Consider the following 26,589-nt stretch of genomic DNA (forward strand, 5'->3'; position numbering starts at 1 on the left):
GAAAACTACTAACCGTTGCAGCACCAGCCGTCCTATAAAACTCTCACTTTTAATATACTACATAGGATTTTGTTTTCAATAAAATGATGGAATTGAAAAGTAATAAAATAATTAAAGATTTTTTTTGTTTTTAGCAGCACGCATCTAAACCTACAACTACACACTGACCAATATGTACAATAATTAAGACTACTCAATGAGCCTAAAGGACCTATAGTCACTGAATTACTTCCCTTTGTAACACACAAGCTAGAATCCCCAAATTATTCTTAAAATACAAATAGCTGTTTCATAATGACCCTTGCTTTGCTCGTTACTGCATGAAACCGTCCCACTAGGGAATTTATCTGCTTAAAGTTATAATAGTGGTTTCTTAAACATCGTTCCAATCCATCGTTCAGTGACCCTCAAAGCGCTTAAACGTTATTGTCACTGGGCCATATTTCATTTCTTAGACCATCTCAGCTCCCTGGGGAGTATACAGCCTGTGCTGCGAAGTGTGCGCACCAAGCTAAATCAATCACAAGAACCATATCTGCCCTCAAAGGGAAACATTGACCCCAAGGTGAAAGTGTCGTGCTCAAGAAAACAAGTGTCATGACCGGGATTCGAATCCACACCCTGATGACATGGCCACCAGAACTTGAGTCCGATGCCCTAAACCGCCCAGCTACGACGAGCTCATCCAACGACACCAAAACCTTTGATAAGATAAGAATATTATGAAATTCATCAATAAAAAGATCCTGCAGCTGATTTCACAATACGCTAGGATTAATCTTATCTCAAGTTAGGACAAGTAACTCGTCCTAGGATGTGTTCGATGCGCCCTATCATCTTTTGTTACGGAACTCGTCCTTAGTCCTAAAATAAATCTCATGTTAGGAAGAGTTTGGTGAAGCGACGGCTGGCCTTAGGTTGAGTTTTTCTAGGAACAATAAACTTATTATTCTACATGTTGAATAAGTCACAAGCGCAACACCCTTTTATCCAAGTGACTGATGAATGCAATAAGGGCACTTCTCATTTGCTAAATCTTCAACAACCCCAAAAAAAACTGAATGAAATTTCTAAATTTGAGAAATGGCAAGTCAAAATGCAAAAACAAAAGTGATTTTCCAATACACAAACCTAAATTGAATTTTCCAAACATGTTCAAATAATACGCTTCAGAGATGAAAAATGTTTGCTTTATAAATTTGATCCACATTTTTCTTGCTTTGGTCATGCAAGAAACTTATACGTATGAGATCTCTGAATTACGTTTATCAGGCAAAACACAATAAACAGAAATGGGAAAAACTCTCCATTCTCACTTGAAAAAATATCTTCACCCTCCCGCAGTCAAAACATTATTAAAGGAACACGTTACTTTCAATCAGGCAGGTTGGTCATTGAAAAGCGTTTGAAACCGTTTGTAATGAAATTCATATGGTCCACACAAACATGCCTTGAAATTGCAGTCTTTTTTTTTACGTCCCCAGCTAACACGGTTGGCCATTTTATGGAGTCAAGACATTGACTCCACAAAATGGAATAAAACGTAAAAGAAAAAACCGTGCAATTTCAAGGCTTTCTGTGTGGATCGTTGTACTCCACTTTTAAAGGCAGTGGACACTATTGGTATTTGTAAAAAAAAACTGTCTTCTCTCTTGGTGTATCTCAACATATGCATAAAATAACAAACCTGTGAAAATTTGAGCTCGATCGGTCGTCGGAGTTGCAAGATAACCTTTGTCACACGAAGTTGTGTGTGTTTAGATGGTTGATTTTGAGATCTCAAGTTCTAAACTTGAGGTCTCAAAATCAAATTCGTGGAAAATTACTCCTTTCTCCAAAACTAGGTCACTTCAGAGGGAGCTGTTTCTCACAATGTTTTATACCATCAACCTCTCCCCATTACTCGTTCCAAAGTAAGGTTTTATGCTAATAATTATTTTGAGTAATTACCAATAGTGTCCACTGCCTTTAAGTTATCTATCTAACCATATGCATTTCATAACAAACGGTTTCAAAACAATGTCCAAAGACCAACTCCACCGATCCAAGGCAACGTGTTCCTTTAAAAACCAAAATTTTCACTATCAGAATCCAATTGTATCAAATATTAAATTTCAGAGTTGGATTCAAAATCCGAATGATAGGAAATAATATCAAGGGGTTTCTACAGCTTAAAAAAAAACTTGGATTAGGAAGCATGGCGCACCATGAAAAAAACCACATTGCAGTTGTCAGTAAACAAAAACAATATGTGCGTATGGGACAGCTATTGATGCTTGGCTCATGCACTGGGCCCATTTTCATAAAGCTGCTTATAAGCAGAAAAAAACTAGCTAAGCACAACCAAGCTATGCTTAGCAAAAGCTGGTAACCAGCCAAAATACTGCACATTTAACTGGTGATTTGACTGGTACCCGACTTATTTCTTGCTTAGCAAAGGAATTTGTTAAGCATAGCTTCCTGCTAAACCGCTCTATAAAATTGGGCCCAGATCAGTGCAGGACATTCTTTAAAGTGAAGACGACCCTCTATACAGATAAGGTACAGTTTTGGTTAATGACCTGTGGCCCTCGCTTGGTTCAATGTGACTAGTTCAACCGTTGTGGCTATTTCATGGCCATGCCAAACTTTCAGCCCTCCATGGTCTCTATCTGTTCCAGCAATTTGCTAGAATCAACCAAGCCTCGCTACCATGGGGAGCACGTCATATTGATACCTCTCGTCACTAACCCCGGGGAGGGATGTAATTAAAAACATTACTGATTGGCTCCCAAGGGTGACTTCTTTGAAGCTACACTTGCCAAAAACTTCCGAGCACTTGCACGATGCTTAGTAAATGCAGATTAAAAATGCAAGAACTTTGACAAGATTCCATTTCAAATGAATCATGTTTTTACATGGTCACCATAAACTGCATACAGTAAAGCATATCAAAAGATCAAAGAAGACTGGGAGGGGACCAATTGCTCTTTGACTTGATGCATCTTTTGCGGGTTACAATACTTGAGCGGGCGCATAGAGTGGATCGTCCACAGGCCTAAGTAAAAAGTGCCAGATTCTAGCGCATTTTAATGAACCAATTCCAGGAGTGCAATTTGACGGTCCTAACCAATGACTGTTGTGGTTGAATTGGCCATTGGTTAACCACTGGCCAATGACCGAAACAGTTATTGGTTACGACCGCCAAAACGCACCCCAGGCCGAGCCACCAGGCCCATGGGTCATGAGCAAGCAAGGCGTGCTGGGACAACATGGCGTGGCAAGATCGATCACCCCTGGGAACGAGGTTGAAATCAACCATCTCGGTGCCTGCCTTAAGAGCACTGAGCATATGCATTTATAATTTATGTATACTTCCCAACTTCCCTAAAGGTCAAAAAAGGAGGAAAAAAACCTGCAACTTTGATACAATGAGTACAAGGGGACGCTACTGTTTAAGATCTATAATCTAGATTGCTACTATTGCATTAGAAGGTCTTCCTGTGGACGGCTTTGACACCGTCTTCGTCGTACTCCTTCTTAGAGACCCACATCTTCTTGAAGGTGTCTAACGATGCTAAGATGGAACCCCTGAAGAGAGAGAAAAAAAACATATATTAGGAACTCAACCGTCAAATCAATAGACCCTTCCCATGAAATATGTAAATTTGCACATAGCGTGTGCGCACTAACATTTTGGTTGGCAAATTGAGGAAACATCACGCTGTTTTGTATGTGGTTAATAGCAGGGTGACGCAGACGTACTTGTGCGTCTGCTTATTACATGTCTCTATTGGGTCTGTACGCATGCGTGAATGTGATTAGCATAGTTCATGGGAAGGGTCTATTGGAAATTAGAGGAAAGAATTACAGGAATTGGGGTTTATCAAAATGAGGGTTTCTTCAGCAAGAAATTTAAGACTTACCCAATCCATGTTGAGTATAACCTCTCTTGTGGTGCCGATATCTGCAATAAAATGGCAAATTATAGTGAATTTTTTTATTGATATGATCACAGAAAAAATATCTCCACAACTACTGAAATGGTTTGCAGACCACTGTCGAGGGAGAAAACTTTATCCCCAGGCACTCATAAAGGCCTACGACATGAGCTCTTTCCAAACAAAACAGGAAAGGTTCATCCATATTTAATTTGCCGTTACTTTTGTACACTAGTAGGTAACCTATTCATTCATTGACATTTTCATAATCCCAAAAACAAGTTCTGTTCACAGAACTTTCATGTTCATTTTAAGATTTGTAGCAAATAGAAAACCAAAACCGAAACCTACCCTGATCTTAACGTCTTTTGGAGCTAGTTTCTTGACCTCACTGAGCAGCCTGTCACCGAATCCCCTGAAGAGTGTTGAGCCACCGGACAGAACGATGTTTGCAAACAGGGTCCTTCTCAGGTCCATGTCAGACTTCTGGATGGCAAAGGTCAGCACCTCGTGGAGTCCCTCGCACTCTTCACCGATAAGGTCCGGTCTGAAGAGAAGCTCTGGTGCCCTGAACTTGGCTGGTCCCACCTGGAGACGCAAGATGTAATTACATTGAATCAGAATGTTTAAAGGCAGTGGACACTATTGGTAATTACTCAAAATAATTATTAGAATAAAATCTTTCTTGGTGACGAGATTTAGAACTTGAGGTCTCGAAATTCAACCATCTAAATGCACACAACTTTGTGCGACAAGGGTGGGGTTTTTTTTCTTTCATTATTATCTCGCAAGTTCGGTGACCGATTGAGCTCAATTTTTCACAGGTTTGTTATTTTATGCATATGTTGAGATGCACCAACTTTGAAGACTGGTCTTTTACATTTACCAAAAGTGTCCACTGCCTTTAAGAGGTAAAAAAATTCTTTGAACAAACAAACGAACAGGGGTCGATTTCACAAAGGTAGTCCTAACTTAGGACTAGTCCTAAGCAATGCTAAGAGATAGGACTGGTCCTAAGTTAGGACCAGTAACTCATCCTAACTTAGGACTGGTCCTATCTCTTAGCATTGCCTAGGACTAGTCCTAAGTTAGGACTACCTTTGTGAAATCCACCCCTGGAAAGACTAGAGTATGAGTTAAGGACATTTTATATACAAAGACGAAACAAACAGACAGTCAGGCAGACGAACAAATTACTGAAGAAAAATGACAATGACGTTTATCGATTGTTAAGGCTCACCTCGAGCGTGCTCCCATCCGGCAGTGTGTAGAGAGATTTCTCTGTATCTGTTGACTCTTCTTTCTGAGGATTGATGGACAGGAAACAGGATCGCTGCAAGAGAAATATCCGGATCAAAAATATACTAGTCAGCAGGGCTCGAATTTAGTGGACAAATAGTCCACAAGACCGCCAACATAGGGTGTTATGCAGTGAACAAATTCCCTTGTACAGCAGAGCAAAATGCTATGCAAAATGTGTCAGTTGCTACTCAACAATCATGATTTGCTACTCAATATAAGCATTCTGTGTGCACATTTAATGATGTTCAGTTGAAATATAATGCCAAAACATAGGATTCGAACTGCCTCTAGCTACCGGGCAACCTCGGTAGTCTAGTTGGTAAGACAATGCTCTAGAATTGCAAGGGTCGTGGGTTCGAATCCCACCCGAGTAACATGCCTGTGATATTTTTTCACACGACTCGGGAAAGTACTGAGTATACAGTGCTAACACACATCGGTGTATGGGTAAAAACCAAAATTAATTGAAATATTTTGCTATGCAAAATTGCTGGATGAAATCGTTCCTCGTGTATGCATATTATTATTAGGCCTAATGCATAATATCATAAACAACAAATAGACCTGCTCACAAGTTAACATGTTTTGCGATATAAATAAAGCATTCTAAATTCGTAAAGGTTAAAGGTCACTTTGTTTCTACATAATAATAATAATAGAAATAATGATAATAATAATTTAGGCCTACTACAATTACAGTGCACCCTCTCCATCCGAAAACGCTTAAAAATGCAAAATTACAATAACATATGTAAAAGTTCAACAAATAAAATTAAAAAGTTCAATAAAAGTAAAAAACACAATGTACCAAACATAATATGCAGCATAAAATATAGACAATAACACGCAAAATGGACACCATCACCCCTAACAAGGGGAACAAAAAATCAAATGCACAATTAAAAATCTGTAATAATTCAGAATAAAATTTAAAGGAACACGTTGCCTTGGATCGGTCGAGTTGGTCTTTAAAAAGCGTTTGTAACCATTTGTTATAAAATGCATATGGTTAGGAAGATCATTTAAAAGTAGAATACAATGATACACATAAAATTACCTCGAAATTGCTTGGTTTTCCTTTTACTTTACTAACTAACACGGTCGGCCATTAATGGGAGTCACAAATTTGACTCCCATAAATGGCCGACCGTGTTAGTCGATGATGTAAAAGGAAAACCACGCAATTTCGAGTGATACTTATGTGGATCATTATATTCTACTTTTAAAATATCTTTCTAATCAGATGCATTTCACAACAATAGGTTTCAAACACTTTTCAAAGACCAACTCGTCCGATCCAAGGCAACGTGTTCCTTTAAAGACGGTCATTCAATAGGGTAAAATTACATACAATGTACCAATCAGCGTACAAATGCAGCAACAAATTACAGACCATAACACTCAAAAGAGCCACACCCACACCAAGGGGAACAAGTTAAATGCACAATTAAACAAGATCAAAATGGAAAGAAGAAAAACGCAACGCACACACCAATAATCAACATGGCAGTGTGTGACTAAAGACTGCAAGTGGGTCTTTTTCCTTAAAAATACCCTGGCGAATCAATCGCCCACATTCCTGTAAACAAAATGGTATCCAAGCATTTGGGTAGCCAAAACTCTTTTTGATGACAGAAAGAGTGCAGCATTATACCCCTACTAGAATTTGGGTTTGAATCCTGTCCTGTTCAACACTTGTGTCCTTTAGCAAGGCACTTAATCATAATCATTTGGCAAATATAAATGGGTACCGACGAGTGCTGGGGAGTAAACTGCAATGGACTGGCATCTTGTCCAGGGGGGAAATAGAAATACTCTCAGTCGTTTAATGCCAAGGAAACTAGACACAGACACCGGCCTGATGAGCCATATTCAGAGATTGTCCTCCGGGTCGGTTCAAAATCCGGAAGAGACAATGATAAACCAATGTTGTACAATAGGCCCCTTGCACAACGCGGAACACAACTCCTAAGAATGCACGTCTACCATTTCCAGCATTTTCGGAATCAATTCCTTTGAGCCCAATTTTGACTCCCAAACTGGCGGTTGAGATAGGTGCGTGAAAGTGTGCTGCGCATTGTGCATATTATACCATATGTGGGTCTATACCAACCTCTTTGATCATCTTGACAACTTCCAGTTCAGCCGACGTGTGGAAGTTGTAACCTTCTTTTCTGAGCAGCAGCTGGAGGTAACGGGTGACGTCACGTCCAGCTATGTCTACCCTCATGATAGAGTGAGGAAGAGCAAACCCCTCGTAGATCGGTACGGCGTGCGTTACACCGTCACCCGAGTCTAGGACCACTCCGGTAGTACGACCTGTCGCATATCTAGTAAAGAATGAAAAAGGAATGAAAAGCTTGAATTAAATCTTCCAAGACCAAAGGTGTTTTATTGTTTAGGCAAACCACTTTTTAGTGATGAAACGTTAAGGTCGCACTTTCAAGTCACACTTGAGTCATTTTTTTGTTTACCCCCAAACCTATTTTAAGTGAAGTTTTCCGCAACTGTCTTCACACCATGACAGTTGTAAAAACCTGTGAACATTCATATTTTAAAGACGCTGGACACCTTCAGTAATTGGCAAAGACCAGTCCTTTCACTTGGTTTATCTCAACATATGCACAAACCTGTTAAAATTTGAATTCAATTGGACGTTAAAGTTGCGAAACAATAATGGAAGAAAAAAAACTTGTCACATGAAGAGTCTAATTATGAGGTCTCAAATTAAAATTCTAATATTTTAGTGAGAAATAGATTCTTTCTCGAAAAATGAAGTTACTTCAGAGGGAGCCATTTCTCACTGTTTTATAAGGGAATAAAAGGATAGCGACGAGTTCTTAAACCACCGTTTAAAACCGACAGTGTCGTTGCCATGTGATAAAGGCCCGAGCCGAAGGCGAGGGCCTTTATCGCACGGCAATGACCCTGCAAGGTTTTAAACGGACGTTTAAGAACGAGTCACTACTCCTTTATTCCCTTTCTTAAATGCCCTTTTGTTAAAAAACGTTTTAAAAAACCAATCATAGACACTTTGACAATTGAAAATTCAAGGTTTGAAATATTTTTTTCAAAAACTTTGTGAAAAATCTGTTTGATGCGCGTGGGTTGTGTGTACGCGTCCGTGCTTATAGATAGATTACGCGCTGTTACTAATAGCTATGAATTGCGCGTTCCGTATACTATCAACATCTGTCTATTGACCGCTAACAAGTAAGTTTTTATGCTAACAATTATGTTTAGCAATTGCAAACAGTGTCCGCTGCCTTTAATACAAATTGTCTTATTCTAGAATTGTAATAAAAGAGACAAACATTGTTCTTACAAACTAAGAATGGCCTGCATTGAGATGAAGAGAGCCGGTACATTGAACGTCTCGAAGAACACCTCAGCCGCTTTCTCTCTGTTCTTCCTCGGGTTAAGAGGGGCCTCCGTCAGTAGCACAGGATGCTGTAGACATGAGATACAAACAATCGGTCAGAATTATTAGCTGTCAAAATAGGATACAGGGCCCTTTTCAAGAATAGTCCAGGCCCTCTCTTCACTATTGAAGGGGCACATGATACATTTTCCTTTGATCAAATGTGCACACGTAGTGCACATGCACAGCGCGTACAATCAAGCAGTTTCCATTGTTTTACATCAAAGATGATGGTTAATGACGTCATGTGCGCTGCTAACCAATAACACACCAAAAGGCATGGCTTCTGGTGCTAACAGTAAGTAAATGAATGGCATTAACAGAACAAATATGACAAAGACATGGCGTCCCCACGACAATTACTTTTAACACACAACCCTGACAACAAGTCCCCCATCACTTTGCAATTAATGCATTTCCTTCTAGACACTCATTCAACCTCAGCTAACATGTGTGTTCAATTACAATGCTGTACCATCAAGCAAGTTCCCATTGGGCTACTCAATATAGATTTTCTTGTACTCCATTGTTTAGGGTTTTTTCTTTCATCTAAATCTTCCTCATGTAAAAATTTAACAAGAATTAACAAGGGAAAAAAAACATTAATGTTTTGGAGTTTTTTTATATGGGGATGGCAGAGCTGCTTTCCTGGAGTGGCTGGCAAAGTATTAAGAGCGCAGGCTGCAGCTATCGTGGAATACCGAAAATATTTTTATTTTTTTTTTACTTTTAGTATGAAGAAGGTATTGTTAGTTTACAATGGTACAGAAATCATAATAGTAGAGAAATCATAGAGAAATCCGAACTGATCGGTGGACGGTGGCGTCTCACGAGTGACGTGGTCTTAGAGCGGAAGGCGAAATGGTGCGCTCATGTGATGAGACAGGGAGGCCTACCCAGCGCAGCTATAGATGGTCTGCCTACAGGTACAATTCGAGGCAGAGGCGCCCTTAGCTGCACTGGATAGACAACGTCACAAATCGGAGTGGAAGAAGCGTCGAAGAACTGAGAAGAGCAGCGATTGAAAGACACCAGGTGATGGCGGCGGCTCTAGGAGTGCGCCCCCATTACAATCTGAGGACGAGGCGGCCACAGATGCAAGTCTATGCCTAATGATGATGATGATGATGATGATGATAGAGAAATCCTAGAGAAATCACAATAGTAGAGAAAAAAACTTACCTCCTCTGAGAATGTCTGGAGTTGGTCTTTGGAATAAATATACTGCCATATTCTCTCCATGTCGTTCCAGTCTTTTACTATGCCATGCTGTCAATAAATATTTATTAAGAGTTAAGATTATTAAAGCATTTTTAGTGCACAAAAATTAGGCATATTCATTTCTATTTTGTTTTACATTCATTCACTTACTATTTTTGTTAAAAATAACTCATGATAATGAAAGGTTTTTTTTTTTAATCCATCCTTTTAAACAGACTGGCCTAGGAGCTTTTCCCCGAATCTAACGTTAAATGCTCTCGAACACGTGTAACCGTCTGTTTAATAAAACAACAATAGTGAATGCCTACCAGATACCAGCTAATTTTTTTAGTGCAATAATCCGATAATCCGACCCTGTCAACACGGTCCTTATGCAACAAATAGATATAAAATAAGTTTGCGGTGTTTCAAACTGAGAATGTGGCCTGTTTGATTTGAAATACTAAGCGGCCGTCTTGAAAAAAAATTAATAAATAATAAATAAAAAGGCCCTCATCCTCATCTTTTTTGAAAAATCTGGTTGTAATGAACTGGTATTTTTTTTTTTGGGGGGGGGGGGTCTAATGCTGGATATTTTCTAAGCATGGAACATTACTGCTTATCAGAAATAGGTGACCAGCCAAAACAACATGTCATATAATGCACCATTTGTGACTGTTGTCTGCTTAAAGTACATTGTAGCTCCATGAAGTTAAGCCCTGGAGAAAAAAAAGGGAACAAACCTAATCAAATTGACACTGCACAGCTTTGTGGACAATAGAATCATAGAAGTAAGTAACCTAATAACATCTAATTATGAATGCTTGTGGGTCACATCTTGCGAGCAATAAGCAATCACAATTCAGCGAACCCTGGCAGAGTTCTCCCTTAACAGTGATCCGCTGGCCGAATGCTTGTTAAAAAACCTGAGGACCGGTCAGAATACTCTCCTAGAGGTCTGGCTGGCTTGTTCAGTGTTTGATAACCGCCCCTGTTTAGAATGAACCCCATAAACTTGTTTTAAAGCTGGAAGACTAGTGAAATGAAAAGATAACTGGTCCAAGTGCAATCTGGGTCTCCAGCAAACTTCAGTGCATATTGGTGCACTAAGCCCAGCCGTCGATTTCACCAAACTCTTCCTAATCTTATGACACAGGACAAGTCCCAGCCTTGCACTGAAACATGTAAAACTTAAGATTAACACGAGATAGGATTAATCCTAGCGTTTCGTGAAATCGGCTGCTGCGCTTCTTTAAGCCAGTTCACTTCACAATGCAACATACATGTAACCCTCTGTTGCAATGGTTGCATGTTGTTGCAGCTTTCATTTCAACTGCTGTTTTATTTTGATGCCTTTAGCAGGGTGCCTGAGAATTGTGGATATACACCAAATGTAGGATTAAACACAGAAGTAGCTTTAGAACCACAACCAAATTAAATGCTTAAACACCAGAATGGGGTTGCCAGCCAAACAATCCATGACTATGGATGGTATCCTGTATATTTCTGCTTAGCAGTAAAACTCTATTGCTGCTCTTAGCAGCTCAATGAAATTGGGCCCGGAGGTCAACAGAGGCAAAGGTCAACATGGCCTCCATGAAATTCCAAGCTCGATTTTGTTGATAATGCATTATAACATAGCATTGCTGTGAATATTAACAGATTGCTGAGAATATTAACAGATCAATGTAAAACATTCCCACCTCCACCGACATTTTAAAGGCACTGGACACTATTGGTAATCACTCAAAACAATTGTAAGCATAACAAATTTACTTGCTAACGAGCAATGTAGAGCTGTTGACATAACATAAAACATGGTGAGAAACTAGTTTTTTAGAAAGAGGTATTCTCACACCCAAATAAAAAAAAACTTCAGGCCTGAAGTCTTTTATTATAAGTCATTTAAAAGCACATAAAGTTGTGCAACAAGGGTGTTTTTTCTTTCACTGCTATTTTCATGCAACTTTGATGACCAATTCAGCCCAAATGTTCACAGGTGTGTTATTTTATGCATTACATGTTGGGATACACCAAGTGAGAATACTGGTCTTTGACAATTACCAAAAGTGTTCAGTGCCTTTAAGTCTCAACCAACATTCAACCACAATACACAGCATATGTAATGGCATTGACATTGTTGTACAATGAGTATTATTAGAAATCTGTGGAGGTATTATCATTACGCCCTATTTACTCCAAACAACAGCTGCAGTGCGGATGACACGGCCGGGCTGCATTTAGAAGACGCGTCGTGTGAAAATCAATAACGAGTTGTACAATAAATATTGCGCATTTGCTGATTGATGGCCAAAGTCCCTATTAACACCAAGTACACAAAAAAGGTAAACTATTTACATTGTAGTCTGCTGGTTTAAACATGAAGCAGTTCTCATTAATGTTGAACTCCAATTTTCGGTGAACGATTTACAGAGTAAAATACTACGCAAAGCATGTCAGTTTCTCTACAAGTCTTCACAAATCATAATTTGCTACTCAATATTTGCATTCACTGTGCACAAAATCTATTGTTCAGCGGAAATTTTTGCTGTGCAACATTTCCAGACGAAATCGTTCCCTTTATGGTGATATTTAGTGATCAGATTACAACACATGTACCTACCATGTACACAGCTCAAATTTAACACTGGACCACTGGCCTGAGGCCAATGATTTCAGTGTTGGGCCAGTAAACACAAGACATGACTAGTTTGGCGGTCTTGGTTTTTTTTCTTCTTTTCAATTCAACATCTTTGTCTCATACGTACAAATGTTGAGTTTGAGGCTAACAAATATCTTTCAATCGTGCTGAGTATCAACCATTAAATTATCATGTTATTGTGTAGCCTAGTGGTTTTAGTGTATTTTGTTCTTTGGTAATGATTAAGCTAGGACGATATATCGTTTACAATCAGCGCGATATTCGTTATAATCGAATTTGACATCATCAGTTTTCAAACTCCCAGTGAAAAAGAGACAGTCATAGCATAAGAGAGGTGTTCTATTGACCTATTCTTCTGGTTTTACTCCAAACCTATGGGGTGCAAGATGTCTCAGCTAGGAAATACATGGCGACACTTAATCAATATCGCGATATACTCGATTAAAACAAAAGCGATTCGAAATCGAAATCGTTTCCAAATTAGTATCGCGATATTCGATAATATCGTGGTATCGTCAAAGCTAAGTAATGATTTTAGAATCACAAACCAAAGCGAATTTCAATTTCACTGTATGTGTATCATGTGTATGTGTGACATTAAACCAGACTTAATTCTAAATTCATCAATTCTAAATAAATTCTATCAAACAGAAGAGATAAAATCTTCTTTTGCTGTACATTGTAGGTTCAGATAAAACAGTTTAGATGGTAAACAACTGCAGTCTCATTTGATCACTTTGCGGTAACACAAAGTGGCATCTGGATCATACTAATTAGTGCGATTACGAAAATATTAGCTTTTAGGTACTTAACTTAAAATAGGGCTAATTACACAGGGGCTGCTATAAAAGCTCATACTGATGGGGTCATTATCTAATATCCTAATATTTGTTTCAGTCTATGCTACATTTTCCAATGATTTGAGGATGTTGAGATATCAAGCAACTCTGCATACACATTTATTCATTTTAAATTCCAAATGTTTTGTGCCTTAGCAGCTTTTTTAGCAGCTTTTATGTAATTGTGCCCTGTTTCACTTCAGAAGAAAAAAAAGTGATTCAAAGCTTATGTATCACAAAATTACATATCATATTGCAAAAAAACAAAGAGGAAAAAAAAGAGGAAAACTACATAAAAATGGTCTCACAAAGAAATCGCATGCACAATGACGCACTCAGCCTTCTCCGGGTTCTACTTCTGTAGGTACGTAAGTTTTTGATCAAGAGAAATTAATCAATTTTTCATCTAAACTTACCTCCATTGGATATTTGATTGACAACAGACCACGATGCTCTTCTCCTTTTGGACCGATGAACATGTCACCCTCTAAAGCTCCAGCCATCACCCGCACATGCTTTGGTCTTCCCACACTTGAAGGGGGATAAAGAAACAAACAATTTATGTCAAAGTTAACGTTATTATTTCCTTTAAAAATTGCAAACTGCATCGAATAATGAGAATGTGGCAGGTTGGGACAACCATTTTTTATTATAATTTTCCCTTCCCCATTTTCTTTCTACAAAAAAAATTTAATAATTTTTTTTTAGAAAATTGTAAAAATCGGCAGAACCAGAAACACTTAGGAGCAGCAGAAACTTGCTAAAGAGTGTATTTTAATATTTTTACATTATTATTGACCCCTTGCATGCGCGTCACACGCGGCGACTGATGCCACGCTCACCATGTTGTTGGTCAGCTAAAAATGCGCATTTCTCTGAATAACCCACGTTGACATTGACCACCAAAATGGCGCATCCAAGATTATTCTGATGATGACGGCAGGTGAATTGGGTCAATTACATGTATTTTCAACAAACATACATGTGTAACATTAACATCACAAGTTTACAAAAGAACCACGTAGCCCTAAAAAAAGTGATGTACACTTATGAATCAATTCAACACGATTTGTACACTACAATGTATTATGGAAGAAAATATGGGCTAAACTTTTAGAGTTTGCATTGTCTGATTTTTATCAACTTTAGATATGAAGAAAGGGAGCGCATTTAACAACTTTTGCACCTGTTACTTTGGTAAACTATTATTTTAAGAAGGATTGTAAAATGTAAAATTTCCCATACATTAGACTAGTACAGTATTTCGCCTGCCAGAAAGACACTAGAATTTACAATGTAAATCTGTTTTTAAACAAAGGTTACACATATCATCAAGCAGAACATGAAGTGTTAAGAACACATTACATCATGTGAACAATATTTGCTTTCTTCACTTTGGAATAAGAAGGCATGACAAATGCATTGCATTTGATGTTTTTTAACAGATTTAACAAACTACCCATACATTATGAACACCTACCAGGAAATCTCATTTAACATAACAGTAAGAAGGTCATGTGCTAATGGTCTAGTGTATGTCTAATACTTTACACATTTGTAAATTCTAACCTTCATACATTTACATAGTAGATTGTCAGGGAATGTCAGTTCAAGACAAAACACTGGTTTAAAGGCAGTGGACACCATTGGTAATTGTGGAAGCCCAGTCTTCCCACTTGGTGTATCTCAACATATGCATAAAATAACAAGCCTGTGAAAATTTGAGCTCAATTGGTCGTCGAAGTTGCGAGATAATAATGAAAGAAAAAACACCCTTGTCAGACGAAGTTGTGTGCTTTTAGATGGTTGATTTCGAGACCTCAAATTCTAAATCTGAGGTCTCGAAATCAAATTCGTGGAAAATTACTTCTTTCTTGAAAACTATGTCACTTCAGAGGGAGCCGGTTCTCACATTGTTTTATACTATCAACCTCTCCCCATTACTCGTCACCAAGTAAGGTTTTATGCTAATAATTATTTTGAGCAATTCCTAATAGTGTCCACTGCCTTTAAACCGAAAGTAAGGGGGAGCGGCGTTGGAGAGTTCACCCCGAAAACTTCAGAATTTGGCATCCATACAGCACCACTTTGTTTGTTGCAGCGTGTGATATCAGCCCAATTTCATGGCTCTGCTTACCCTGGGCAAAGAATCTGCGCTTACGGAAGCAGGAATTCCGCGTTTACTGTAAAGCATGTATCATAAGTTGGCAGGGAATTTTTGCTTGTGCGCTTGCGTACTCCACGTTACTAGGCATTTTGTAGCTTACATTATATGTACACAGCTAGCACAGAAACTCAGCATAGTTGCACAAAAAGCAGAGAATGGTGGTCATAAGCAGAGCCATGGTAAGCAGAGCCATGGTAAGCAGAGCCATGGTAAGCAGAGCCATGGTAAGCAGAGCCATGGTAAGCAGAGCCATGGTAAGCAGAGCCATGGTAAGCAGAGCCATGGTAAGCGGAGCCATGGTAAGCGGAGCCATGGTAAGCGGAGCCATGGTAAGCGGAGCCATGGTAAGCGGAGCCATGGTAAGCGGAGCCATGGTAAGCGGAGCCATGGTAAGCGGAGCCATGGTAAGCGGAGCCATGGTAAGCAGAGCCATGGTAAGCAGAGCCATGGTAAGCGGAGCCATGAAATTGGGCCCAGCTCATGCGTTATGCAAAAGTACACATATGGGATGATAAATATATTACTCCGTATTCAGGTCAGGTCAGTGGTTACTTTCCTGTCTTTCATCTCTTGTGGACCCAGACCAGAGACTTGCACTGGCATGGATTGGGTTGGGTTGTCAGTCCCTACGCGACTGGATGGAATTTCCCTTTTGAGGGTTTTCCTCCCACATCTTAAACAGGAATTTTTTTTTTTTTCTTCTCTAAAGACGAATACGACGGGCACCAGGCGCGCAACTGTTGAGCACCGGGCGCGCAACTGTTGAGCACCGGGCACGCAAGTGTTGAGCACCACGCGCCATTTACTGCAGTGTCTTCAATGCCTAGATTGTGCACAAAAAGACACCGCAGTTGGTAATTTTCAATAGAGGGCGCTACCAATTTCTTTTCGTCGATTGGTCTATACACAGATACATATTATTCAGGCATTAGGGCCACAGTGCTAGTCACTTTTGAGGGGCCCTAGGTTTCATTTCATGAATACATAAAACAACAAATTCTGCATGCTCATTGCTCGGTTGATAATTTCCCAGTCCCATCCCCAAGAATATGTTTTCTTCACTCGCCATCAAATGTTGCACTACATACAAAACTACAAATAACTTTAAAATAGAATAGGGCCTATGCATAAAATAATATGTCAATCTACATGGTGAAGAGTAGGGAAACTGAAGAGGGCTAAAAAAAAAATCAACCAGATATTAAGAATCAGTTTTATGTATTGAGTGGACATTTCAAAAACAGTGTCCATGGAATTTAGCAATATTTTTTAAGAAAAGCTTAGTAAGTAAACAAAGCACACTTACTAATTAGGAAAATGGTACTTTGGGATCTGGTCACCAGCAAAGCCCGCTTTGACAACACCCGAACCCTGCAAAGAAAAAAAATCATTAGGCTAGGCTAATGCAATATTTGTGTTGAAAACATTTCCGTTAATTTCTAGGGGCCTAGTGTAGTGACTAGTGGTGGAGTCTATACACCGACAAATCCATTATGACTCACGGATAGATATTTGGAAAAGTTTCCGTATGGCGCCACCACTTTTTCGTTTGATGTATCTACATTAATTGGTACCGCATTGGATATCCCCCTCTTGGCCTTTTTGTAAAAATTAGTGAAAAAGTGGTGGCGCCATACGAAAGTTTAATTAACTAACATTAACACTTAAACTACAGTTAAGAACGAGTCACAACAGTCATTGCATTGTATGTATTGTATTGTATTGTATTGAAACATTGTCATCAATAATGTCATTACATACAAAACATCGAATTGATATGGGCCGGGTGGGTGGTTGACAGTGCCATTTTAGAATATTAAGAAATAAAACCATCTCAGTTCTCACTCAACTCAACCTGGCTGAAACTTCCCCTTTAATAAATATAACAATTCTCATTCCACTTACATTATCTATGACAACCGGCTGATTTGCTATCACATCGTACGAATCCATAGCTGCTTATTTTGGTTTAATTCTCGTTTTGTTACCAAAAATTAAGCATCGCCTGTTTTTGTGGGTTGGACGTGGATTGATCTTCCGCCGATTGAGATGTGTGTACAGAAAATCCGACCCTTTTTACATTTTAGTCGGGCACCCGTTTTAAAAAATCACTGTTTAGTAACGCGTAGCGTCGGGGTATCGACTTGATTTCTGGAACGGCCACAATAGACCCTGAAGCTAGCCGCGAATTCTCAGCCGCGAATTCCCAGCCGCAAATGCCAGCCGCGAATTCTCAATTTACGGCCGAAAAGTCCAGCCGCTAATTCGAGCCGCCACGCCAGCCGCGAATTTCATTACCGAAGTAGTTTCACGAAGCGACAGGATTTCCTAAGTTGTTCACACACATAAGCCACTATTTCTTAAATTTTGTAAAATCATGGCAATTTTGAATGTTGCTTTTGTAAAATTTCGGTCATAGTAACAAAATGTAGGCCAAATTGGGTTAAGATAATTTAATTTTTAATGCTTTAGTCGATCCATCAAACTTTAATGGTTACATATCGACTTTCTGAATATCAGTTGTTTTAAAAATAAAGAAATAATAATAATAATATGTACCTCACATAATTAACAAATTGTTACTTTTTAGTGTTAAATCATTAAGACCATTACATAACACATCGAAATATATCGTTGCAGCTAATTAGACTAACTAATTGGTGCCTAATTAAACCACTTTATATGTTGTGGGTTTTGTCTCATTTGAAGGGAATTTTTAGACTAAAAAATAGTGTAAGTAGTCACTTTAAAACAAAATGTACCTCACATAATTAACAAATTGTTGCTTTTTAGTGTTTAATCATTAAGACCATTACATAACACATCGAAATATATCGTTGCAGCTAATTAGACCAACTAATTGGTGCCTAATTAAACCACTTTATATGTTATGGGTTTTGTCTCATTTGAAGGGAATTTTTAGACTAAAAAATAGTGTAAGTAGTCACTTTAAAACAAAATGTACTTCACATAATTAACAAATTGTTACTTTTTAGTGTTTAATCATCAAGACCATCACATAACACATCGAAATATATCGTTGCAGCTAATTAGACCAACTAATTGGTGCGTAATTAAACCACTTGATATGCTATGGGTTTTGTCTCATTTGAGGGGAATTTTTAGACTAAAAAATAGTGTAAGTAGTCACTTTAAAACAAAATGTACTTCACATAATTAACAAACTGTTACTTTTTAGTGTTTAATCATTAAGACCATTACATAACACATCGAAATATATCGTTGCAGCTAATTAGACCAAATAATTGGTGCCTAATTAAACCACTTTGTATGTTGTGGGTTTTGTCTCATTTGAAGGGAATTTTTAGACTAAAAAATAGTGTAAGTAGTCACTTTAAAACAAAATGTACCTCACATAATTAACAAATTGTTACTTTTTAGTGTTTAATCATCAAGACCATTACATAACACATCGAAATATATCGTTGCAGCTAATTAGACCAATTATTTGGTGCCTAATTAAAACACTTTATTTGTTGTGGGTTTTGTCTCATTTGAAGGGAATTTTGAGACTAAAAAATAGTGTAACTAGTCACTTTAAAACAAAATGTACCTCACATAATTGACAAATAATTAATTTTTAGTGTTTAATCATCAAGACCATCACATAACACATCGAAATATTCCGTTGCAGCTAATTAGGCCAACTAATTGGTGCCTAATTAAACCACTTTATTTGTTGTGGGTTTTGTCTCATTTGAAGGGAATTTTGAGACTAAAATATAGTGTAAGTAGTCACTTTAAAACAAAATGTACCTCACATAATTAACAAATTGTTACTTTTTAGTGTTTAATCATCAAGACCATTACATAACACATCGAAGTATATCGTTGCAGCTAATTAGACCAACTAATTGGTGCCTAATTAAACCACTTTATTTGTTGTGGGTTTTGTCTCATTTGAAGGGAATTTTTAGACTAAAATATAGTGTAAGTAGTCACTTTAAAACAAAATGTACCTCACATAATTAACAAATTGTTACTTTTTAGTGTTTAATCATCAAGACCATTACATAACACATCGAAGTATATCGTTGCAGCTAATTAGACCAACGAATTGGTGCCTAATTAAACCACTTTATATGTTGTGGGTTTTGTCTCATTTGAAGGGAATTTATAGACTAAAATATAGTGTAAGTAGTCACTTTAAAACAAAATGTACCTCACATAATTAACAAATACTTACTTTTTAGTGCTTAATCATCAAGACCACCACATAACACATCGAAATATTCCGTTGCAGCTAATTAGACCAACTAATTGGTGCCTAATTAAACCACTTTATTTGTTGTAGGTTTTGTCTCATTTGAAGAGAATTTTTAATTAAAGTAATAACGTAAGTAGTCACTTTAAAACAAAATGTACCTCACATAATTCGTTGCAGCTAATTAGACCATGATTAGACCAACTAATTGGTGCCTAATTATACCACTTTAAATGCGGTATGGGTTTGTCTCTTTTGAAGCGTGTTCTTATATCATAGAAATAAGGTAAATAGCGCTCTAAAACAAACTGCACTTTACATAATGGTTTACAAATGGTAAATTTTTAGTATTTAGTCATTAAGACCACTTCAAAACACCACTGAATATTTCCTTAACTATAATTAGTGTAACTTAATACTTTGAACTGGTAGCCTGAGTGCTCCTGGCAGATGGTCGTCAAACTAAGTTAAGGTGCCCAAGTAATTCAACGTAAACACACCCTGACTGGGTCGTTTCACTTTAATGTTATTCAATTGCGTAATGTGGTGTGGTCCGCTCAAGCTGCATTCCATGAGACAAGTGATGAGTGATCTTAAGCGGTCAATGGCACCATGCTGTCTCTATCTGGAGATGACCAAAGGGATTAAAGGAATAACACTCTAACACCATAAAGGTTTTTAACAATAAGTAAAAGTGTAATTTTTATGATTGCAGCTTGATTACAGTATTCATGTTTTTTGGTTATGTCCTTAATACACATCGCAGTTTTGAATGACGACAAAAATGACGTTATTATCCCTGAAAAATTGTGACTGAATACATTTTTTATTAAAATTGGACGGTGACTTTAATGTTTACAGTTTAAGATATACTAATTTGAAAGTTACAAACACACGAAACTCGCACGGCTGCGGTACCTCCCGAATTTGAGTAAGAACAAAGACCTTCCTGTTAAAGGGATAATATTGATAAATAACCCCTTCCTTTGGGGACCTTTTAAACATACAATGTGCACTCAAAACAAATTTAATTGATCCCATAAGTTTCAATCTGCGTAGTTTCGGCCTGGTGGCGTTCCGTAATACACATCAAGAGCCTTTTCCTCCGGGTTTTTTGGACAGCGCCGTTTTAAAATGAAAATCGAATGGCTAAACTTGTAAGACATGACCAGCACTTGTAATCCTAATATCCAACCTTTACGGAGGGATACTCGAAAGGAAACGGAGAGAGCCTCTCAGCCCAGCATTATTTGTCAATTATGTGAGGTACATTTTGTTTTAAAGTGACTACCTAAATTATTTCTTTGAGAAAAATTCCCTCCAAACGAGACAAAACCCACAACATAAAAAATGGTTTAATTAGGCACCAATTAGTTGGTCTAATTAGCTGCAACGATATATTTCGATGTGTTATGTAATGGTCTTAATGATTAAACACTAAAAAGCAACAATTTGTTAATTATGTGAGGTACATTTTGTTTTAAAGTGACTACTTACGTTATTTCTTTGATTAAAAATTCCCTTCAAATGAGACAAAACCCACAACATACAAAGTGGTTTAATTAGGCACCAATTAGTTGGTCTAATTAGCTGCAACGATATATTTCGATGTGTTATGTAATGGTCTTGATGATTAAACACTAAAAAGTAACAATTTGTTAATTATGTAAGGTACATTTTGTTTTAAAGTGACTTCTTACACTATTTTTTAGACTAAAACTTCCCCTCAAAATAGACAAAACCCATAGCATATAAAGTGGTTTAATTACGCACCAATTAGTTGGTCTAATTAGCTGCAACGATATATTTCGATGTGTTATGTAATGGTCTTAATGATTAAACACTAAAAAAAAACAATTTGTTAATTATGTGAGGTACATTTTGTTTTAAAGTGACTACTTACGTTATTTTTTAGTCTAAAAATTCCCCTCAAATGAGACAAAACCCACAACATACAAAGTGGTTTAATTAGGCACCAATTAGTTGGTCTAATTAGCTGCAACGATATATTTCGATGTGTTATGTAATGGTCTTAATGATTAAACACTAAAAAAAACCAATTTGTTAATTATGTGAGGTACATTTTGTTTTAAAGTGACTACTTACGTTATTTTTTAGTCTAAAAATTCCCCTCAAATGAGACAAAACCCACAACATACAAAGTGGTTTAATTAGGCACCAATTAGTTGGTCTAATTAGCTGCAACGATATATTTCGATGTGTTATGTAATGGTCTTGATGATTAAACACTAAAAAGTAACAATTTGTTAATTATGTAAGGTACATTTTGTTTTAAAGTGACTTCTTACACTATTTTTTAGACTAAAACTTCCCCTCAAAATAGACAAAACCCATAGCATATAAAGTGGTTTAATTACGCACCAATTAGTTGGTCTAATTAGCTGCAACGATATATTTCGATGTGTTATGTAATGGTCTTAATGATTAAACACTAAAAAAAAACAATTTGTTAATTATGTGAGGTACATTTTGTTTTAAAGTGACTACTTACGTTATTTTTTAGTCTAAAAATTCCCCTCAAATGAGACAAAACCCACAACATACAAAGTGGTTTAATTAGGCACCAATTAGTTGGTCTAATTAGCTGCAACGATATATTTCGATGTGTTATGTAATGGTCTTAGTGATTAAACACTAAAAAGTAACAATTTGTAAATTATGTGAGGTACATATTATTATTATTATTTTTTTATTTTTAAAACAACTGATATTCAGAAAGTCGATAAGTAACCATTAAAGTTTGATGGATCGACTAAAGCATTAAAAATTCAATTATCTTAACCCAATTTGGCCTACATTTTGTTACTATGACCAAAATTTTACAAAAGCAACATTCAAAATTGCCATGATTTTACAAAATTTAAGAAATAGTGGCTTATGTGTGTGAACAACTTAGGAAATCCTGTCGCTTCGTGAAACTACTTCGGTAATGAAATTCGCGGCTGGCGTGGCGGCTCGAATTAGCGGCTGGACATTTCGGCCGTAAATTGAGAATTCGCGGCTGGCATTCGCGGCTGGGAATTCGCGGCTGATAATTCGCGGCTAGCTTCAGCTTGGTAATAGACCTTATTGCAGATAGCAATTTTGAACAACTGCGCATGTGCGCGCAAAGGACTGTGGGAAAAATTTGGCACCTCGCTCAAAAAAGTAAACAACGTTCAGCGTTCGTACACGATCGATCGGTTTGCAAAATGGATGTGACAGGAGTGACCGAGAAAGAGCTGGTTGATAGAATAAATAGTTCTGGCATAGACAAACTAAGGTAATCTTTAGCTAAAGTGAATGTGACAAGACACAGTAGTTAAAGACAAACTCCAAAGGCGACATTTTTTCGCGATAAAATTACTGTTTTTAGGTTTGCCCGTCTACGTCTGTAGGGCGTCGGAAGACTGACATTGACAAGGTCAATGGCCAGAAGTTGCAACACGGATCAGTGACCCTCCCGCAACCATCAGTCACCCTCGACGGATCGGAAATAACAACCAAAACTTCCCACCAGTGACTCCGATTTGTGCTGATAAATACTTCGACAAAAGCATGGACGACCTCCATGACAAAAGTAAGACATTTTTTCTGTTACAAAACAGAGAAACATTGCCAAGGTCATGATGATCGAGGACTGTCATGACTGTTTTACAAAAAATAAAAACATTTCTTATTCCTGGTCTAGATAGAGTCTAGATATAGCTCTATGGATAAAGCCCATCAATGGTTACATTGTCTTGATTCGATTGTATCTGTAATACTGATCAGCAATGACGTGGACGTAAATAGAATAGCTTTCAATCATGGTAGTTGTACATTTTTAAAACTTTATGTGGCAGATGATACTTTTTCCTTATTTCTCACACCATCAACTTTTTAGGTCTACCACTGATATGGTTCAAAATTAAAGTGACCAAAAGTGACTAAGTAATTGTGGTTTATGTTTATATTTATTAATATATAATGAATAGGGTAGATGGCCTTAGCTTTCGATCCAATCCGGACCTTCTTCAGAGGCATAAGACAAGTACAAACAAATACATATCCATTTATAGAAAAAGAGAGGGGGAAAGGGATTAAGGAAAGGATCCAGAAAGAAGCGGGAAAATAACAGCCAATCAAAGTTCCTATTTCAGAAACAATATTGGGGGCTATGAACCAATAGGAGTGAAGTGGCGAGGACAAAGGATGTTTAGAATGAAAGGAAGGGTTACTGGACCATAAAAGTGGTAAATGTATTGTTCGACAACAATGGAGGGAGACATGAAAGGGTAGGATTAGAGAGCAAGTTGCATCATGATGCAACTAACAATGGTCAATTAATAAGAATAGCAAGATCAAAGGTATGATGATTTTAAAAATAGGTATGAGGGACCTGTGGAAAAAAAAAAAAGGGGGGGGTTACTTACATCAGATAGTTACAGTGATGAATTTATAAAAACAACTTTAAACTAGGTTAATTTATACTTTATGTACAGAATATATACAACATATGAGTTCTTAGGCAGAAGTGAAGTGGAGGGTAATGAGAAGTTATTTAACACCAGTGTTTATGTTAAGTCCAAAGGGTTTTACTGTCTTGAGTTGGTGAATCCAGTGTGATTCTCTATTCTTGCGGTGTGTGTCATCACCATTGCAAGCTTCAATCACCAGAAGTTCAACATCAATGACACTATGATTGGGGCTGTTGAAGTGGATAGAGACTGGGTACGGTTTCTTAGTCTTTATGGAAGAGACATGATTCGCAAAGCGAAGACTAAGTTTGGTCTTAGTCTCTCCCACATATTGTAGCCCACATCTCTTACATGATATGACATAGACTACATTAGACGTGCTGCATTCAGAGTCGGTCTTGATGTTGTATGAAGAGCCAGTGGTATGACTCTTCACCTTAAGTGAGGGCTTAATGTGCAGACACGTTTTGCATTTGGAACGGGTACATTTGTGACAGCCCAGTATATCTGTCGGGGGTTGTGTTTGGACTGTACCTGGGGGAAGTTTGGCCCTGACTAGTATGTCACCAAGGTTCTTAGGGCGGCGGAATGCAACCATGGGAACCTCAGTGATTGCTGAGTGTAACCTGCTGGAGGAGTGAAGTATAGGCATGTTATTATTGAGAATTGAGGGAAGTTTGGGTAGTTTGGGGTGGAAGGTGGTGACCAAAGCAACTCTATTGGTAGGAGGTTTTTTAGCTCCCGTGTTAGTCAACAGAGTATGACGAGGTACGTTGAGAGCCCTGTTGATAGCAAGTTGGACCCTACGTTCGCTGTGTCCCCTAGATACAAGGTGTTTCCTTAGCTCTGATGAGCGCCTCTTGTACAGGGTATCTGTGGAACAGATACGCCTGATACGTAAGGCCTGACTGTAAGCAATTGCCTTCTTACAGTGACTAGGGTGACAGCTATTGGAGAGAAGGTACTGGTGGGTGTCGGTGGGTTTACTGTAAACATCTGTGACAAGGCCATTAGGAGACTTGGTTATTGTCACATCTAGAAAGTTCACACTGGTGAGAGATTGTTCGGTAGTGAACTTTATGGTGGGGTGAAATGAGTTGATATGGGCAATAAACTCATCCAAGCTGTCTTGGTCACCACACCAGATGGAGAAAATATCATCAATAAATCTCCACCAAACTAGTGGTCGGTTGGGGGCGGAGGACAGGAGTCTGTCCTCCAACTGAGACATGAATAGGTTAGCATATGAGGGTGCCATTTTGGTACCCATGGCAGTACCCTGTACCTGTAGAAAATGCCTGTCAGAAAATGTGAAATTATTCTTCATTAGAATGTGGCTCATGAGTTCCTTAATATGACTCACTGAGGGGCGGGACTGATTACTAGCATTGAGGGCAGAGACACATGCACTCATGCCTTCATGATGGGGTATGTTAGTATATATTTATTAATATAAATATATTTCTACCTCCATGGTTATACCGTAGATCATGACATGACAAGTACGACAAGGTTCTGGTGTAGGTCCTAGCATACTTCTAGTTTCTAGAACTTAGAAGTAGTCCTAGCATAAACATGTTTTTATCAAGGGTTCAGTTTATACAAGTTTGATGTACACGTATTGTACGAACATGATTCTGTGCATAATATAATTACATACTTTGTGCTTTGTTTTGTGCATGTATTACAAAAATGATACTTTTAGTACACTGTACCATAAAGCATCAAGTTGTAAGCTTTATTGTTAGACCCTACTGGTACTGTAATAATGGTACGTTTGTTATGCCTATAATTTTATCATATGATATGAGACTATGAGTTTTTGTAGGTTTGTAATTCGAAAAGCAAGGACTAGGTCACATGAGCGAAACCCTTCTTAAGGTAGGAATTTGAAAAAAGAATATAATTTCTTTTTAATTTTTGTTTTCAAATAAGTTTGATTTATTCAACAACAAAAATAGATTCTGCATTGGGCATCCTCAAAAAATAAATCCTTTTGGTTTTACTTGGAAATTGTTACCATTTAACTTTATTATTTTGGGGGCAACTATCCCAATTAATACATTTTTGATTCTAAACGATTCTAAACTCATTATACTGATAGGTCTCATTTTGTAGTTTAGGTGGGTGAAAAGTCATTTCAAACCTTGCCATCAAAGAAGAAGTATTGTGAGCACTTAAATGTGATTCTCTGCAAACTCTGCATCTTAAAAATTTGGATTTAAATTAACAAGTAAGTTGACTGGCACTGTGGTCAGGTGGTTCAGGGCCCACTAATAATGGCTTCAGTACTGCCAGAGGCAAATTGTAATGTATTAAGCTGTCTCATGACTTCACAAAGCCAACATTAAAACAATTGATATTTATTAAGCTGCAGCCACCTTTGGCAAACA

The 26,589-nt window shown here is 37.8% G+C and overlaps 1 protein-coding gene across 1 annotated transcript; it reads right to left on the reverse strand.

Moving 5' to 3' along the window:
* Positions 1–2,002: 2,002 nt before the first annotated feature.
* On the reverse strand, positions 2,003–17,583 carry LOC117294478 (alpha-centractin). The gene is made up of 10 exons (XM_033776902.1): positions 17,417–17,583; positions 16,818–16,882; positions 13,761–13,875; positions 9,826–9,912; positions 8,548–8,672; positions 7,336–7,552; positions 5,161–5,253; positions 4,272–4,508; positions 3,906–3,946; positions 2,003–3,570 (listed from the first exon to the last, which is right to left on the reverse strand). The coding sequence occupies exons 1-10, from the start codon at positions 17,462–17,464 to the stop codon at positions 3,468–3,470; spliced, it is 1,131 nt and encodes a 376-aa protein (XP_033632793.1). The 5' UTR covers positions 17,465–17,583; the 3' UTR covers positions 2,003–3,467.
* Positions 17,584–26,589: the final 9,006 nt, after the last annotated feature.

This window comes from Asterias rubens, chromosome 9 (assembly GCF_902459465.1).
Source record: "Asterias rubens chromosome 9, eAstRub1.3, whole genome shotgun sequence".
Classification (NCBI taxonomy): Eukaryota; Metazoa; Echinodermata; class Asteroidea; order Forcipulatida; family Asteriidae; genus Asterias; species Asterias rubens.

Coding starts and splice junctions, on each gene's coding strand:
- LOC117294478 (XM_033776902.1), bottom strand. CDS start 17,464: ATGGATTCGTACGATGTGATAGCAAATCAGCCGGTTGTCATAGATAAT. Junction 16,883..17,416: donor AGCCGGTTGTCATAGATAAT/GTAAGTGGAATG, acceptor TTTTCTTTGCAG/GGTTCGGGTGTTGTCAAAGC. Junction 13,876..16,817: donor AAGTACCATTTTCCTAATTA/GTAAGTGTGCTT, acceptor TCCCCCTTCAAG/TGTGGGAAGACCAAAGCATG.